General features: G+C 39.1%; 1 protein-coding gene across 1 annotated transcript in view; it reads right to left on the reverse strand.

The window, feature by feature from the left end:
• Positions 1 to 19,523, reverse strand: part of LOC124607193 (WD repeat-containing protein 91) — a 222,692-nt gene that overhangs the window by 22,677 nt on the left and 180,492 nt on the right. Inside the window, exon 11 of the mRNA XM_047139416.1 lies at positions 5,673 to 5,894. Coding sequence (XP_046995372.1) covers positions 5,673 to 5,894 — 222 coding nt within the window. The remainder of the gene's footprint in view (positions 1 to 5,672; positions 5,895 to 19,523) is intronic.

Raw genomic sequence — 19,523 nt, forward strand, 5'->3', positions numbered from 1 at the left:
CATTCTTCTGTAAAGAATTCGTGTTATTAATTTGCAAACTGACAATTTGGTAATTTTCACATCTGTCAACACTTGCTTTCTCTGGAATTGGAATTCTTAGATTCTTCTTGAACTCTGACAGGTGAAATACCCTCAGAACATGTACATTCAATTAATAATAGAAAAGTTAAATTTAAAAACTTCAGAACTGAAGCTAGATGGCCTTTGGTATAGTTTTTAACTGGCAGATGATGCTTTCCTATGTTGTTCTTCAGAAACTCTATGTACACCTATAATTATATTCTGTGACCACTTTATGGTGTGTGACAGAGGTTACTTTCTGTACTACTGTCACTTCCTTACTTTCTCGTTTCACCTGCGAGTGCTCCATAGGAAGAAAATTGTCGGTAAGCCTCAACGTGAGCTTGAACCTCTCTTATTTTACCTTTTTACATTTTCCCAACATATCCATAGAAGGAAGCAATATATTGGTTGGCTCTTCTATGAATGTATGCTTCTGGAATTCAAACGCAAACCGCAATACAGCAATAGGGCAACAGACTGATTCCAACAAGCAGTTGGCCAATCAACTGCTTTTTCAGTTCATCAAATATATGAATTTTTTCACTCTGTCCGTGTTTGAGTGGTTTCACTCAATGTGAGACACCCAAATAATACATCTCTGATGGTTAAGTTGCGCATGTGAAGGTTTTCATTCAGTCTCCAGGTGTGAATGATTTCTATTAGATACTTTTGCAGTCTTTTTGGTTACATAAGGTGCTATCCAAAATTTCATTATACGAGGGTTCCCCGAAAGTAATGCATCACATTTTATTTTCTCATCCGAAAACAATGATACAGATTTGAAATGTTACATATGTATTATTTGAAGCCTCCTGAGTGAGCTGGCCAAGTTTCTGTCATATCCGACAGATGGCGTAGCTGCAGGATAGTTGCAAAATGCCATCTGTAGGTGATGTAGCTTACAAGCAACATGCCGTCATTGAATTTCTCACTGCAGAGAATGAAACTGTGAGGAATATTCACAAACATTGGTGCAAAGTCTATGGCACATCTGCTGTCAACAAAAGCACAGTTAGTCGCTGGGCGTGGAGGATGAGGTCATCAGAAGGCGGTTCAGCAGAGCTCCATGATTTGCAGCAGTCAGGGAGACCATCCACAAATATCACACCTGACATGTTGAAGCACGCCGATGTTGACATTTGAAAGGACAGACGCATTACAACTCGAGAAGACATTTTGAGGACAATGAGAAGGCAATTCACACAATGAAGCACTGGCTCCACCACCAGGACAAGGATTGGTAATGACAGGACATACACGCCCTTGTTTCATGCACGAGGAAGGCCGTAGAACAGGATGGAGATTACTTGGAAAAATAGAGTCTACATCTACGTCTACATGATTACTCTGCTATTCACAATAAAGTGGCTGGAAGAGGGTTCAATGAACCACCTTCAGGCTGTCTCTCTACTGTTCCACTCTCGAACGGCTCGTGAGAAAAATGAGCACTTAAATTTGATTTCTCTTATTTTATCATAATGATCATTCCTCCCTATGTAGGTGGGTGCCAACAGATTATTTTTGCAATCAGAGGAGAAAACTGGTGATTGAAATTTCATGAGAAGATCCCATCACAATGAAAAATGCCTTTGTTTTAATGATTGCCACTTCAATTCACATATCACATCTGTGGCACTATCTCCCCTGTTTTGCGATAATACAAAACAAGCTGCCTTTTTTTGAACTTTTTCGATGTCATCTGTCAGTCTCACCTGGTGCAGATCCCACACCACACAGCAGTACCCCAGAATATGGCGGAAAAGTGTGGTGTAAGCAGTCTCTTTAGTACACCTGTTGCACCTTCTAAATGTTCTGCCAATGAATCGCAGGCTTTGGTTTGCTCTACCCACAACACTATTTATGTGATTGTTCCAATTTACATTATTTGTAATTGTAATCCCTAAGTATTTCATTGAATTGACAGCCTTCAGGTTTGTGTAATTTATCGCATAATCGAAATTTAGCAGATTTCTTTTAGTACTCGTATGAATAACTTCACACTTTTCTTTATTCAGGGTCAATTGCCATTTTTTGCACCATACAGATATCATATCTAAATCATTTTGCAATTTGTTTTGATCATCTAATGACTTTACAAGACGGTAAAAGACAGCATCATCTGCAAACAATCTGAGAGGGCTACTCAGATTGTCTCCTATGTCGTTAATATAGATCAGGAACAATAGAGGGCTTATAACACTTCCTAGGGGAATGCCGGATATTACTTCTGTTTTACTCGATGACTTTCCGTCTATTACTACAAACTGCGACCTTTCTGACAGGAAATCATGAATCGAGTCGCACAGATGAGGTGATATTCCATAGGCATGCAGTTTGGTTATAAGGTGCTTGTGAGGAATGGTGTCGAAAGCCTATTGGAAATCTAAAAATATGGAATCCATTTGATATCCCCTGTCAATAGCACTAATTACTTCATGAGTATAAAGAGCTAGTTGTGTTTCACAAGGATGATATTTTTTGAATCCGTGCTTTTACTTCATCTTCTTCGGTGAAGGAGTTTCGGAAAACCATGATTAATAATTCTACTTTTGCGGCACTGTCATCGGAGACTTCATCGTTGTTATCACGCAGTTAAGGTATTGATTGCATCTTGCCACTGGTGTGCTTTATGTATAACCAGAATCTCTTTGGGTTTTCTACCAGTTTCTGAGACAGAGTTTCACTGTGGAAATTATTAAAAGCATCTCGCGTGGAAGTACGCACTATCTTTCTAACTTCTGCAAAACTTTGCACACTTTTTTTATTGCTTCTGCAACAGCGATCTGACCCATTTTGTATACCATGTGGGATCACTACCATCACTTATTAATTTATGTGGTATTATCTCTCAATTGCTGACGATACTACCTCTCTGAAATCATTCCATGTCTTTTCTACTCTTACATGATCAGAACGAAAGGAGTGGAGATTATCTCTTAAAAAGGAGTTAAGAGCATTTTTATCAACCTTTTTAAATAAATGTTCTTTGCATTTATTTTTGATGGTTGAGGGTGTTACGGTATTCAGCCTAGCAGCAACTGCCTCATGGTTGCTAATTCCTGTAACTTTCATGATACTCCCTACTTGTCCAGGACTATTTGTTGCTAAGAGGTCAAGTACGCTTACGCAACCATTTACACTTCGAGTGGGCTCGTGTACTAATTGCTCACAATAATTTTTTGAGAAAGCGTTCGGTACAATTTTGGTATGTGTGTGTGTGTTTTTTCCTTTCTTTTCTGGAGAACACTTTGGGTGAAAGCTCCATGTAACAGCTTTTGTTGTGGCTGTCTGCAAATCAATGTGTCACCTTAATTAATGATGTGGTTATAATAGAGGGAAACATTCCACGTAGGAAAAATATATCTAAAAACAAAGATGATGTGACTTACCAAATGAAAGTGCTGGCAGGTCGACAGACACACAAACAAACACAAACATACACACAAAATTCAAGCTTTCGCAACAAACTGTTGCCTCATCAGGAAAGAAGGAAGGAGAGGGAAAGACGAAAGGATGTGGGTTTTAAGGGAGAGGGCTCCCGGGATTGGAATGACTCCTTACCCTCTCCCTTAAAACCCACATCGTTTCGTCTTTCCCTCTCCTTCCTTCTTTCCTGATGAGGCATCAGTTTGTTGCGAAAGCTTGAATTTTGTGTGTATGTTTGTGTTTGTTTGTGTGTCTGTCGACCTGCCAGCACTTTAATTTGGTAAGTCACATCATCTTTGTTTTTAGATATATGTCACCTTAATTAGTTACATGTTAAATAACTCTGGAACAACTTAATACAGAGCAATATATTATTTAGTTTTAAATGGTGAAAAGAAGAATTAGTCTATTTACACATAATTAAGTGAATATGTATAATGCTTATTTCAACTTTTGTGTACCCCTGAGATATCTTTATGTATCCCTGTGGGTAGGACTGCTCTCTAGGAGTATGTGTACCCCATTTGCATACCACTGCTTTAGTTCAACTTATGAAAGTATTACAGACTGGAGAAGAATGAATGGATAACTCAGTCAACTAAAACACTAATGAGTGTATTCGCTGAAAGAAGACATACATTGTTAAAACTGATATAAAAACTACAGACTGAGTCCACTAGAACAGAAAGAATGAATAATTCAGTCACTATGCGTAACTGCAACAGACTGTGTTGACTGTTTTCATTCAGTTGTTGCCACAGGCTGATTTCACTCAATAGAATGAATGAATACTCCAAGTAACGTTAAAAATTATGACTGACTGAACTGATTGTTTTCACTGAGTTGCTCCAGTAGAGTGATTTCACTCATAAGAATGAAAGAATAATTCAACTGATATGTAACACTACAATCAAATGCATACGTTGGTTTCCAACAACTGCCTGTATCAATTGTTTTCATTCAGTTGTTCCCATCACTACCACACTGTGATGCTCACCACCTCTCTTGTAGCATCTGTCACTCCAGTTGGCTGAACATTTCCTTGACACTTCTGTGCTTACTAAGTGAAATTGTGATGAAACCTGGCACTCTCCTTTGGATTTTCTTTATTTCCTCTATCAATCCTATCTGATACAAATCCCAGACTGAGTTTAGTTGAAAGAGTGTTTTTTAAGGTGCCTCCTTCATGGGTGGACTTAACTTCTTTAGGATACTTCCAATGAATCTCAGTCTGGCATCTGCCTTACCTGCAGCAGTTACTTTTATATCATTGTTGGTCTTTAAATTACTATGTACACATACACCCAAATCTTTAGTGGATGTGACTGCTGCCAGTGAATGTTCTGCAACTATATAGTCATACAGTAATGGTCTTTCTGCCTATTTATGTGCAATATGTTACATTTGTTGATGTTGGAGGTCAACTGTCAATCCCTGTACCAAGTGTCGATTCCCTGCAGATCGCCCTGCATTCTGCTGTTTTTTCTACCATTGTAATTTCTCTGTATATAGCTGCATCATCTGCAAAAGCCTCATGAGATTAATGTCATTATGTACTAGTTGATTTATCTGTATTGTGAAAATTATTGGTCCTATTAACACCTGCTTGGTGTACATCCAAAGTTAAAATTATGTCTGAAGATTTCTGGGTGTTATAAATGAAATGTTGTGTTCTGTTTGCTTTGAATATTACAGATACACCAATATCAAACAATGGAAAAATCCAGGATGGAATAATGACAGTGTTATGAAAAGGATACATTGTTATTCACCATATAACAGTGGAACTGAGTTGCAGATAGGCATAACAAAAAGACTGTCAGACAAGTAAATATTTGGCCAAAAGGCCTTCTTGTGAATTAGGCAACATACACGTACTCACTCAACAGCCAGAGACAGTGATTTTTGTGTGTGTGTGTGTGTGTGTGTGTGTGTGTGTGTGTGTGTGTGTGTGTGTGTGTGTGTGTATTACAGATATAGCAATGAAATCCAAAATAGTGGCAATAAGTTCAAATTTATTGATCTCGTCCACTATGGATGTGTTTGGACAGTGAAAGTACAGTAACACTACTAGTACTTACAGTAGTAGAACAACAAATGTTTTGTCAATATTATATTGGTAAACAATATAACTGAATCAGAGCCAAAACAGGAAATTTTTAAAGTTATATTTTGAATATTACCTTTCCATCTCTTCCCATGGTATAACATGCAGTGAAATCTGCTGTCATTTCTATAGATTCAATTGCACCTTGATGAGCCGGCCATACATCTATACAGTCACTACTGCGAACATCATATATTCTCACCGATCCATCATTACAACCAGCAATCAAAAGCTGTCCATTATGATTGAAGGTTACATAATTTGCTACAATATCATCAGTTGGAAGAGACATCGATGACTGGAAAAAAATAAAAGATTGTTTAACTGTAAAAGTAACAAGAAAAGTGTCAGATTATTATGCTGAGAAACAAACAGATACAACAAAACCATTTATATAGGTTTACTATCTACAAAACTTGTAATTTTGCAATTCCATTTTTACTTTTATAGTATATCAGTTTGCTTTATTGAGTAAATTATAGCACCAGGTGTGTATCATACGAGCTAAATGGTTGCCCAAGACAGTAGTGTACCTCTCTCCTTGTGTTCAATACTGAAAAGAGATATCTGAAAGATACCAAATCTGAATGTCTTAAAGTCCACAGAAAATTTTTTTTGTTCAGTTATCTTGATAGCAGACACTTTTTGTTTCAACATCATGGCATCCCTTACAATATCATAAGCAGTTAAAACACACACCAAATGATGGTACCCTTTAGAGAAATGGCAGCAAGAGAGAGGAAAGGACACCACGTGCAATCAGTGTGTATGCCTGGGATCCTCATTCAACATGATGGAGAGGCTATTCTGGCAGCCACTGATAGAACAGGGTGCAACCAGCTACAGATAGTGGTGCAAATTGGAACTAATGATACCTGACGTCAGCATTCCGAGGTTATACCTGGAGCATTCCAATGATTGGCAGAGAAGGTTGAGAAGGTCAGCCTTCCACAAGCAATCTCAATGAAGCTTACAATTTGCAGTGTTGTCTGCAGAATTGGCTGTGACCCTTTGGTTCTGAGTCTAATTGAGGGACTGAGCCAGAGACTTAAAAAGCTATGCTGCGACTTCCTGGACTTACGCCATAGGGCTGAGAACTGTAGGACCCCCCTAAATGTGTCAGGTGTACACTGCATGTCAGAGGCTACTGCTCAGGTAGCTGACTCCATGTCATTCTTTATATTAGGTAACTCTCCATACAATCCAGAAAATGGCAATTGTAGGAAACCCAGAAGTATCAGAGTAAGATCAAAAGAAATACCTCCCACAGGTTAGAGTATTAAAGTCCTAAAGACTTTGCAACAGAGTACCAGAGTTTGAAGCGCTCCTGCGAAGTTTACATAATACTAGGTACAGAAATCTGGTTCAAACCTGAAACTGACAGCAGTGAGATTTTTGAGAAAAATTTAAGTGTATATCAAAATAATAGCAAATGGGAAATGGAGGCAGTGTATTTGTCGCAATGGACAAGAAAATCAATTCTACTGATGTAGAAATTGAAGCTGCATGTGACATTGTTTGAGCAAAACTCAGTATCAGGGATGCACATAAAACAACAGTTGGATCCTTCTGTTGTCCACCAGACTCATCTCTTGATGTGACCAAAAATTTTAGAGAAAACCTCAGTTAACTTGTATGTAAGTAAGAATTATACTGTAATCATTGGTGGAGACTTTAATCATCCAACAATTAATTGAGAAAATTACAGTTTTGTTCGTGATAGGCTTGATAAGACATCCTATGTAACTTTCTAAATGACTTCTCTCAAAACTACCTAGAAAACATAGTTAGGAACCCCACTCATGATGGAAATATATTGGATCTAATGCAAACAAACACACCTGAACTCTTTGAGGATGTCCACATTGACACTGGTATCAGTGATCATGACTCAGTTGTGGCAACAACGATTATCAAACTACAAAAGACAACAAAAACAAACAGAAAGGTACAGTATATACATTCAGTAAACTAGACAAAAAATCAGAACTCTTATAGCTCAATGAACTTTCAGCAAAGGGCAGGAGCATGCAGAGGAACTAAGGCCCAGGTTTAAAAGAATAGTTGACCATGCACTGGATGGATATGTGCCAAGTAGGACCGCTCATAATGGGAGGGAACCTACATGGTATACAGTCCCTGTAAAGATTCCTCTAAAGCAGGGCCTCCCAACCTTTTCAGCAGCTGGTGGACTCCTTCTTCAGTCAAAAATCCATGGCGGACCCCTAGTCTGTTTCCAATGAACCCCTCCTCCCCAAAGTATCAATAGACTTTGGTTTAGAGATAAATGAAAACAACTAGCAGGTCAAAAATCGACTTACGAAATAGGTAGTGCACTGACAAAGCAAGTTTAAATGATGCCTGGGGCCGCATACGTGCCAGCGAGTGCTGTGATTGGTCGACAAAGCTCGCCACACGCACGCGTAAAAGGTTTCAGCGCATCTACCGCCGTGAGCCGGCGCACAAACGACCCCCGTATTGTTGCGAAACAGCCGATCAGAGAAGCCGCATTCTTGGGCACAATACTGTGTATGTGTTCTCACTTAGGAACTGCAAAGGCTGCTTGGGAATATGACCGGAAGTAAAAGTACACATTTTTTTCACACGAAAAAAAATATTGAATTTGATTTTCACACTTTTTATTCAATAATTTTACTCATTATTTTACACGATTTGGTGAAGGGTGGCTGTGGACCCCGTAGAAAGAGCCAGCAGACTCCTAAGGGGTCCACGGACCACACGTTGGGAAGCCCTGCTCTAAAGAAACAGATATTTCTGCATAATAGTTGTGAGAAAAAGTGTAGGGCTATAGATAGAGATTTTGAATGAAAATTGTTTGGCTGTCAAGAGAGCAATGTGTGAAGCCTTCTGTGACTACCATAGCACAATATTGTCAAGTGATCTTTCACAAAATCCAAAGAAATTCTGGTTATATGTAAAGGCTGTTAGTAGCATCAAAGTTAGTGTCGAGTCCCTAGCAAATGAGACAGGAACTGGAACTGAAATTGAGGGCAGCAAAGCAAAAGCTGAAATGCTTAATTCCATATCCAAATAACCCTTTACACAGGAAAACCCAAGAGAATTACCCCAATTTTATCCTCATGCCAATGGAAAAATGAGCGAAATAAGTATTATTACTGATATGGTATAATAAACCACCAGAATCCATGAAAAACAGTAATAAAAAGCAATTGAAATCAAAACTAAAAGAATTCTTAATTGAAAAGTGTCTCTATTCACTCAACAAATTTTAAATGGTTAAGTTTAAGAGCTATAAAATAATGTATAAAAAATAATTGGCTGTATTAATATGTGTAAGATGTAATGTATTTTGGCAAGCATCAATTTACTGTTTAATTACTACCTGTAAGGCTAAGGTCTAAATATATTTTATGTTTGTAGTTGTACTTGACATTTGCAAAAGCCATCATATTGATGACTCCGTGCAAAAAATCTAAATACATAAATAAAATTGTTGAAACTGAACAAAGTGGTAGGGCCTGATGGAATCCCTATCACTTTCTATGCTGAATTTGTGGCTAAGTTAGCCCCTCCCGTCTACAAGAAGGGTAGTAGAAGTTATCCACAAAACTACTGTCCAGTATCCTTGACATCAATTTTTGTAGAGTCTTAGAACATATTTGAGCTCAAACATAATGAGTTATCTCAAAAAGAAAGACCTCCCCCATGCCAACCAGCATGGATTCCGAATACATCAATCATGTGAAACTCAACTTGCACTTTTTTCACATGACATACTCAAAGTTTTTGATCACAGCAGCCAGATAGATCCAGAACCTCTTTATTTCTAGAAACCATTTCACTCAGTATCACACCTATGCTTATTGTCAGAAGTATGATCATGTAGTGTACCAAGTGAAACTTGGTATGGAGAGCGCAGCATATTATTTTGGATGGAGAGTTGTCATCAGATGTAGAAGTAACTTTGGATGTGTCCCAGGGAAGTGCAGTGGGAAACTTGCTGTTCATATTGTATATTAATAACCCTGCAGACAATATTAATAGCAACCTTAGGCTTTTTGCAAATGATGCAGTTATCTATAATAATGAAGTACACCAGAAAAAAGGAGCTGCATAGATATTCAGTCAGACTTCAGAGTGGTGCAAAGATTGGCATCTTGCTTTAAATGTTGAAAAATGTAAAAATTGTGCACTTCACCAAGTGTAAAAACATAGTACCCTATAACTATAATATCAATAAGTCACTGTTGGAATCAGCCGACTTGCACAAATACCTGGGTGTAATACTCTTATAGGAATATGAAATGGAATGATCACATAGGCTCAGTCATGGGTAAAGTAGGTGGTAGACTTCAGTTTATTGGTAGAATACTGGGAAGTGCAACCAATCTACAAAAGAGATTCTTACAAATCATTTGTGCGACCAGTTCTAGAATATTGCTCAAGTGTGTGGGACCCATACCCAGTAGAACTAACAGGGGATGTTGAATGTATACAAAGAAGAGCAGCATGAATCGTCACAGGTTTTTTTGATTCATGGGAAAGTGTCACAGAGATGCTGAAGAAACTCCACTGGCAGACTCTTAAAGACAGATGTAAACTATCCCGAGAAAGTCTGCTAACAAAGTTTCAAGAACTAACTTTAAATGATAATTCTACAAACATATTAAAGCCCCCAATATATTGCTCACATAGGGATCATGAAGATAAGATTAGAATAAATATAACACACACAGAGTCATTCAAACAATCATTCTTTCCACAACCCATATTTAAATGCAATGGAAAGACACCCTAATAACTGGCACAATGGAACATACCCTCTGCCATGCACTTCATGGTAGTCTGAAGAGCATAGATGTAGATGCAGATGAAATAAATTAAACTAGAAATTACTCTCTATCTTCAGAAATGACATCGAACTGATGTTGGAGGAAAACATCTACTTTGAAACTTCAATTGTTTACAGAATGGCCGGTCGTCCATCTGACCAACACATATAGGAAAGGTAACTTTCTGTCCACCACATCTGCCTCTTCCCCTGAAATTTTGAAACTGTTTCATCACACTTTAATGACCACTTAATTTCAGTGGCCTTTTCAGTAGTTGCAGGGGCAAAAGTAGGGAACTGACTGATCTGGCCTTGTTTACATCACCAAAATGGCCTTGCTGTGTTGGTACTGCAAATGACTGAAAGCAAGGGGACACTATAGGTTTAATTTTTCCCAAGGACATGGAACTCTACAGTACGGTTAAATGACAGTGGCGTCCTCTTGGGTGAACTATTCTGGAAGTTAAATAGTACCTCATTCGGATTTCCAGACGGGGACTACTCAGGAGGATGTCGCCATCAAGAGAAACGAAACTGGCTTTCTAAGGATTGGACTGTGGAATGTTAGATAATTTAATCAGGCCTTTGGGGAAAAGAGAACCACCTGAAATATCAAGAGCTCAGATGGTAAACCAATCATTAGCAAAGAATGGAAAGCTGAAAAGTGGAAGGAGATGTAGACAGGTTATACAAGGGAGACGAAGGCATTATTATAGAAATGGGGAAAAGCACAGATGAAGATGAGATGGGAGATATCATTTTGTGAGAGGAATTTGACAAACCCCTAAAAGATCTAAGTTGAAACAAGGCCCTGGGAGCAGATGATTTTCTGTCAGAACTACTGACAGCCAGCCATGACAATACTCTTCCATCTGGTGAGCAAGATGTATGAAGACAGGTGAAATACCCTCACACTTCAACAAGAATGTAGTAATTCTAATTCCTAAAAAAGCAGGCGTGAAAATTACTGAACAATCCAATCAGTTTAATAAGTCACATTTGCAAAATACTAACATGAATTCTTTACAGAAGGATTGAAAAACGGGTAGAAGCAGACCTCAGGGAAGATCAGTTTGGATTCTGGAGAAATGTAGGAACACGTGAGGCAATACTGACACTATGAATTAACTTCGAAGATAGGTTAAGGAAAGGAAATCATTTGACAATATTGACTGGAATGCTCTCTTTGAAATTCTGAAGGTAGCAGGAGTGAAATACAGGCAGCGAAACGCTATTTACAACTTGTACAGAAACCAGAAACCATACATCAGTTATAAGAGAGTTGAGGGGCATGAAAGGGAAGCAGTGGTTGAGAAGGTGGTGAGATAGGATTGTAGCCTATCATCAATGTTATTCCGTATGTAAACTGAACAAGAAACAAAGGAAACAAAAGAAAAATCTAGAGTAGGAGTTAAAGTTCAGGGTGTTTCAAGGAGAAGAAATAAAAACTTGGAGGTTTGCTTAGACATTGTAATTCCGTCGGAGACAGTATAGGACTTGGAAGAGCATTTGAACGAATGGACTGCATCTTGAAAGGAGGATAAAAGATGAACACCAACAAAAGCAAAAGAAGGATAATGGAATGTAGTTGAATTAAATCAGGCGATACTATGGGAATTTGATTTGGAAACAAAACACTTAAAGTAGTAGATGAGTTTTGCTATTCAGGCAACAAGATGACTGATGATGGCTATAGCAAAGAGGACATAAAATGTAGACTGGCAATGGCAAGAAAAGTGTTTCTGAAGAAGAGAAATTTGCTAAGATTGAATATAGATTTAAGTGTTAGGAAGTCTTTTCTGGGGGTATTTGCCTGGAACGGGGCCATGTATGGAAGTGAAACATGGATGAGAAACAGTTTAGACAAAAAGAGCACAGAAGCTTTTGAAATGTGATGCTACTGAAGAATGCTCAAGATTGCATAGGTTGATTACATAACTAATGAGGTGGTACTGAATACATCTACATCTACATCTACATTTATACTCCGCAAGCCACCCAACGGTGTGTGGCGGAGGGCACTTTACGTGCCACTGTCATTACCTCCCTTTCCTGTTCCAGTCGCGTATGGTTCGCGGGAAGAACCACTGTCTGAAAGCCTCCGTGCGTGCTCTAATCTCTCTAATTTTACATTCGCGATCTCCTCTGGAGGTATAAGTAGGGGGAAGCAATATATTCGATACCTCATCCAGAAACGCACCATCTCGAAACCTGGCGAGCAATCTACACCGCGATGCAGAGCGCCTCTCTTGCAGAGTCTGCCACTTGAGTTTATTAAACATCTCCGTAACGCTATCACGGTTACCCAATAACCCTGTGACGAAACGCGCCGCTCTTCTTTGGATCTTCTCTATCTCCTCCGTCAAACCGATCTGGTACGGATCCCACACTGATGAGCAATACTCAAGTATAGGTCGAACGAGTGTTTTGTAAGCCACCTCCTTTGTTGATGGACTACATTTTCTAAGCACTCTCCCAATGAATCTCAACCTGGTACCCGCCTTACCAACAATTAATTTTATATGATCATTCCACTTCAAATCGTTCCGCACGCATACTTACAGAAGTAACTGCTACCAGTGTTTGTTCCGCTATCATATAATCATACAATAAAGGATCCTTCTTTCTATGTATTCGTAATACATTACATTTGTCTATGTTAAGGGACAGTTGCCACTCCCTGAACCAAGTGCCTATCCGCTGCAGATCTTCCTGCATTTTGCTACAGTTTTCTAATGCTGCAACTTCTCTGTATACTACAGCATCATCTGCGAAAAGCCGCATGGAACTTCCGACACTATCTACTAGGTCATTTATATATATTGTGAAAAGCAATGGTCCCATAACACTCCCCTGTGGCACGCCAGAGGTTACTTTAACGTCTGTAGACGTCTCTCAATTAATAACAACATGCTGTGTTCTGTTTGCTAAAAACTCTTCAATCCAGCCACACAGCTGGTCTGATATGCCGTAGGCTCTTACTTTGTTTATCAGGCGACAGTGCGGAACTGTATCGAACGCCTTCCGGAAGTCAAGAAAAATAGCATCTACCTGGGAGCCTGTATCTAATATTTTCTGGGTCTCATGAACAAATAAAGCGAGTTGGGTCTCACACGATCGCTGTTTCGGGAATCCATGTTGATTCCTACATAGTAGATTTTGGGTTTCCAAAAACGACATGATACTCGAGCAAAAAACATGTTCTAAAATTCTACAATTGGGGAGACAAGGAATTTGCGGCAAAACTTGACCGAAAGAAGGGACAGGTTGGTAGGACACATTCTGAGGCACCAACGGATCACCAGTCTAGTACTGGAGGGAAGTTTGGGTGGTGAAAATTGTGGACGGAGACCACGAGATGATTGTGTTCAGAAGGAAGGGGTATTCTGTCTATGTTATTAGGTCAGTGCCATCGAGGAAACCATGACACTGTTCAAACAATCCAAGAGGACCAACACATAGCATGACTTACATTCTGTGGTATAACAACTAGTAAGATCAGTAAAGTCCTAAATAGGCTTGGAATCAGAACAGTCTTCCAGCTACTCAGGAAAATTAAAGAAATTTTACAAACCCTTAAAGATACTCTCAGCCCGAGAGTTCTGGGAATATACAGGGTGGTCCATTGATAGTGACCGGGCCAAATATCTCACGAAATAAGCATCAAACGAAAAAACTACAAAGAATGAAACTCGTCTATCTTGAAGGATATCAACTGCGTTTTTTAAAAAAATAGGAACCCCCATTTTTTATTACATATTCATGTAGTATGTACAGAAATATGAATGTTTTAGTTGGACCACTTTTTTCGCTTTGTGATAGATGGCACTGTAATAGTCACAAATGTATAAGTACGTGGTATCATGTAACATTCTGCCAGTGTGGACGGTATTTGCTATGTGATACATTACCCATGTTAAAACGGACCGTTTACCAATTGCGGAAAAGGTCGATATCATGTTGATGTATGGTTATTGTGATCAAAATGCCCAATGGTTGTATGCTATGTATGCAGCTGACAAGGGAACATCCCCATCGCACCTACCTCAGATTTACTTATAAGTTGGCACAGTGGATAGGCCTTGAAAAACTGAACACAGATCAATCGAGAAAACAGGAAGAAGTTGTGTGGAACTATGAAAAAAATAAGCAAAATATATTAACTGATTAGTCCATGCGCAAGATAAGCAACATCAAGGAGGGTGTGCGTGCAGGAGCGCAGTGGTCCCGTGGTTAGCGTGAGCAGCTGGGGAACGAGAGGTCCTCGGTTCAAGTCTTCCCTCGAGTGAAAAGTTTAATTTTTTTTTTTTTTTTTTTGAGACAATTATCAAAGTTCAGGCACTCACACATAATCAACTTCGCTCTCAAAAATTCCAGAACATGTTCAGATTTTCTTGGACATATGCAGGATTTGACGGTCTACACACGGAAAAATTTGAAAACTTTAAAAACATATGTTTTGACAGAGCACAGGGAAAACTGTGCGACTGTGAAACTGTTGCATTCATTTGTTGCAGTTTATGTGACAAACTCTTATGTTTTCATCACTTTTTTGGGAGTGATTATCACATCCACAAGAAAACCTAAATCGGGCAAGGTAGAAGAATCTTTTTACCCATTCGCCAAGTGTACAAGTTAGGTGGGTCGACAACATATTCCTGTCGTGTGACGCACGTGCCGTCACCAGTGTCGTATAGAATATATCAGACGTGTTTCCTGTGGAGGAATCGGTTGACCTATGACCTTGCAATCAAATGTTTTCGGTTCCCATTGGAGAGACACGTCCTTTCATCTGCTAATCGCACGGTTTTGCAGTGCGGTCGCAAAACACACACACTAAACCTATTACAGTGAACAGAGACGTCAATGAACGAACGGACAGATCATAACTTTGCGGAAATAAAGAAATTAAATTTTTAGCACGAGGGAAGCCTTGAACCAAGGACCTCTCGTTTCACAGCTGCTCATGCTAACCACGGGACCACGGCGCTCCTGAGCTCACATTTGCGTTGATGTTGCCTATCTTGCGCATGGACTACTCAGTTTGTATATTTTGCGATTTTTTTCATAGTTCCATACAACTTCTTCGTGTTTTCTTGATTGATTTGAATTCAGTTTTTCAAGGCCTATCCACTGTGCCAACGTATAACTAAATCTGAAGGGGGTGTGATGGGGAGGTTCCCTTGTCAGTATCCTGGACGACATTATTCAAGTGTCCGGACCGTTCACCAGATAGTTACGCTATTTAAGGAAACAGGAAGTGTTCAGCCACATGTGAAATGTCAACCACGACCTGTAACAAATGATGATGCCCAAGTAGGTGTTTTAGCTGCTGTCGCGGCTAATCCACACATCAGCAGCAGACAAATTGCGTGAGAGTCGGGAATCTCAAAAATGTCAGTGTTGAGAACGCTACACCAACATCGATTGCAGCTGTACCATATTTCTATGCATCAGTAATTGCATGGTGATGACTCTGAACGTTGTGTATAGTTCTGCCACTGGGCACAAGAGAAATTACAGTACGATGACAGATTTTTTGCACGGGTTCTATTTAGCGACGAGGCGTCATTCACCAACAGCGGTAACCTAAACCGGCATAACATGCATTATTGGGCAACGGAAAATCCACGATGGCTACGAGAAGTGGAGCATCAGAGACCTTGGCGGGTTAATGTATGGTGCGGCATTATGGGAGGAAGGATAATTGGCCCCCTTTTATCGATGGCAATCTAAATGGTGCAATGTATGCTGATTTCCTACATAATGTTCTACTGATGTTACTACAAGATGTTTCACTGCATGACAGAATGGCGATGTATTTCCAACATGATGGATGTCTGGCATGTAGCTCGTGTGCGGTTGAAACGGTATTGAATAGCATATTTCATGACAGGTGGATTGGTCGTCGAAGCACCATACCATGGCCCACAGGTTCACCGGATCTGACGTCCCCGGATTTCTTTCTGTGGGGAAAGTTGAAGGATATTTGCAATCGTGATCCAACGACCTGACAACATGCGTCAGCGCATTGTCAATGCATGTGCGAACATTACGGAAGGCGAACTACTCGCTGTTGGGAGGAATGTCGTTACACGTATTGCCAAATGCATTGAGGTTGTCGGACATCATTTTGAGCATTTATTGCATTAGTGTGGTATTTACAGGTAATCATGCTGTAACAGCATGCATTCTCAGAAATGATAAGTTCACAAAGGTGCATGTATCACATTGGAACAACCGAAATAAAATGTTTAAACGTACCTATGTTCTGTATTTTAATTTAAAAAACTTACGTGTTACCAACTGTTCATCTAAAATTGTGAGCCATATGTTTGTGACTATTACAGCGCCATCTATCACAAAGCAAAAAAAGTGGTCCAACTAAAACATTATACATTTACATACTACACGAATACGTAATAGAAAAACGCAGTTGATATCCGTTTGACCTATGGCAGCGCCATTTAGTGGACCAACCATAGCGCCAACTGGTTTCCCCCTTTAAGCTAGACAAGTTTCATTCTTTGTAGTTTTTTCCTTTGACACTTATTTCGTGAGATTTTTGGCCCGGTCACCCTGTATAGTATGCCTTGGGAGTATGGTAAAAGTTGTGTTGGCCAGTCTATGCAGGCTGCTGCTGATCGCTATATGAAGCATCAGTGTCACCTTAAATACAGATATTTGGGGAAAAAAATCAGCCGTGGTCAAATAGAGTCTGTTAAATAAACAAAAGATTTTGTTTGAACAAATGTGAGTACTTCCTCACACACAAAGTATCAGGATTTGGTGACCATGGAAGCTGTTTGACTATGTGAAAACAACTTCAATAGAGACACCGGAAAACACTTAGCAATGCCAGGAAATGTGTACAGACAGGACAAATTCTCGCAGTTTACTGCCTGTTGTGGGGGAAGGTTGCACCTCAGTAAGCACCAGTTCCATGTTGTCATCATGACATAATCCAGCCAATAAGATGCCACACTCTGGGATAAAAGTGGGAGCCTTGCCAGTTTCACAACAGTCAGACTTAGCTCCTTATGATGATTGTGGAGGCAATCATCGAAATTTTGGGACTTTATCCAAATTTGATGCACTAACTTTTTTTGTGATGACTCTGCATAGAAAGAATTTGTAGCCATATTAATGTAGATGACAATGTCCAATCCAGAGTGTACTCTGTTCAAAGTATCGTCAATATTGTTGTGCCACATACGAGAAGGGGCATCAAATCTCACTTGAAGCCATAATTGGCCAAATTTGGTAATAGAAGGCTGGCTGTCTGCAGAGCCAGAGTGTTCCATAAATAGAGCTCTTCACTGATGGAAACAGATACAAATGTTAAAATTTTACAAAGACCTTAGAGCTATGGTACAATCAAGAATTTTTCAGAAAAGAAGAAACCTGGGAAACTCCTGTAAATGAACATTTATTGTCAGATCCATGGGGTACATCATGCAACGTTCTATAGAAAAAAAAATGGTCCGCAGCTTCTCACTGTAACAGATGCATACAAAACTGTGCAAACCTTGAGTTTAAGTCTTACTTAGATCCTTACTAGCAGATAACCACATTCATGAAAATCCTGTAAACAAAAGCTAATTAGCAAAAGTTTAGTTGACACAAATGAAATTATATAATAGTATTCTTTTCTCCTCCTGTGAACCGAGGACCTTGCTGAAGTGGCAGCAGTGGGGAGGGAGGAAGGGAGCTGCCTGAGAGCCTCAATGATTCAGATAACTGTAACATAGGTGCAATGACAATGGAGGATTATCTGTTGAGAGGCCAGACAAACATATGGTTCTAGTTCCTGAAGAAGGGCAGCAGCCTTTTCAGTAGTTATACAGGCAGTAGTCTGGATGACTGACTGATATGGCCTTGTAATGTGGACAACATGGTCTTGCTGTACTGGTACTGCAAAAGGTGGACAGCAAGGGGAAACTACAGCAGTAATTTTTCCTGAGGGCGTGAAATTCTTGTTTAAAAGGTTAAATGATAATTGGATCTTTGGGTGGGGACTACTCAGGAGGATATTGTCATGAGGAAAAACAAAACTAAAGTAGAAAAAGAGACACACATTCACTTAAGTACAATTCACACTCACTTGACCACTGCTGTTGGGCACTGCAGCCAGACACAGTGTTCATGTGTGTGTGATCTGCACATGTGTGAATGTATGTATGTATGTTTTCTACTTCAGCTTAAAAGGCCTTTAGACTGAAAGTTAAAATGTACAGCAGTCTTTTTGTTGTGCTTGTCTGTAACTCAACGTCTCCTCTACAAGGCGAGTAGCACTCTACTCTTTTCATAATATTGTTGTTATTCCATACTGGACTTTCCACTGTTGGGGGAAAAAAACTGGGATCCTATGGGTCGAACCATAATAATAATAATAATAATAATTTTATTGTCATTCGGCCATTACAGCAATAGACAACATCATATACATACTAAAATACAATTAATAGTTTGAAAGAAACAACAGGTTTCTTGTTAACATTATAGTATTATATTACAGTTGATAAATTCTCTTATGTCATAGAATGGGTGGAGGACTAGCCAGTCATGAATTGTTTGTCTGAATAATTGTTCAGGTAATTCTTGAACAGATTGAGGAAGATTATTAAATAATTTGTACCCCATGATTTCGTAGCTGTTGAGTGACTTTGACAATTTGTGGTAAGGAATATAGAGGCACCTATTCCTTCTTGTATTGTGGCTGTGTACATTTTCTCTGGTTTTTGTTTCTGGTAATTTCTTCTTCGTATAAATTAGAACATAGTATATGTACAAGTTTATAACAGTCATGATTTTCTGTTCACAGAACAATGGTTTACAGTGTGCCTTATATGCAGAACCAGTAATTATCCTAATAGCTTTTTTTGTAGTATTAATATGTCATGTATACAGCTAGAGTTCCCCCACAAAATAATTCCATATGTTATTATACTTTGAAAGAATGAAAAATAGGATGTTCTAACATATTTTTCAGGAACACAATCCATAAGTCGCCTTAACAGGTTAATAACTCTTGACAATTTACCACTAATATATTGTACATGTTGACCGCAAGATAATTTATCATCAATGTATACCCCCAAAAATTTGACATAA

The sequence above is a fragment of the Schistocerca americana genome, chromosome 3, assembly GCF_021461395.2.
Source record: "Schistocerca americana isolate TAMUIC-IGC-003095 chromosome 3, iqSchAmer2.1, whole genome shotgun sequence".
NCBI lineage: Eukaryota > Metazoa > Arthropoda > Insecta > Orthoptera > Acrididae > Schistocerca > Schistocerca americana.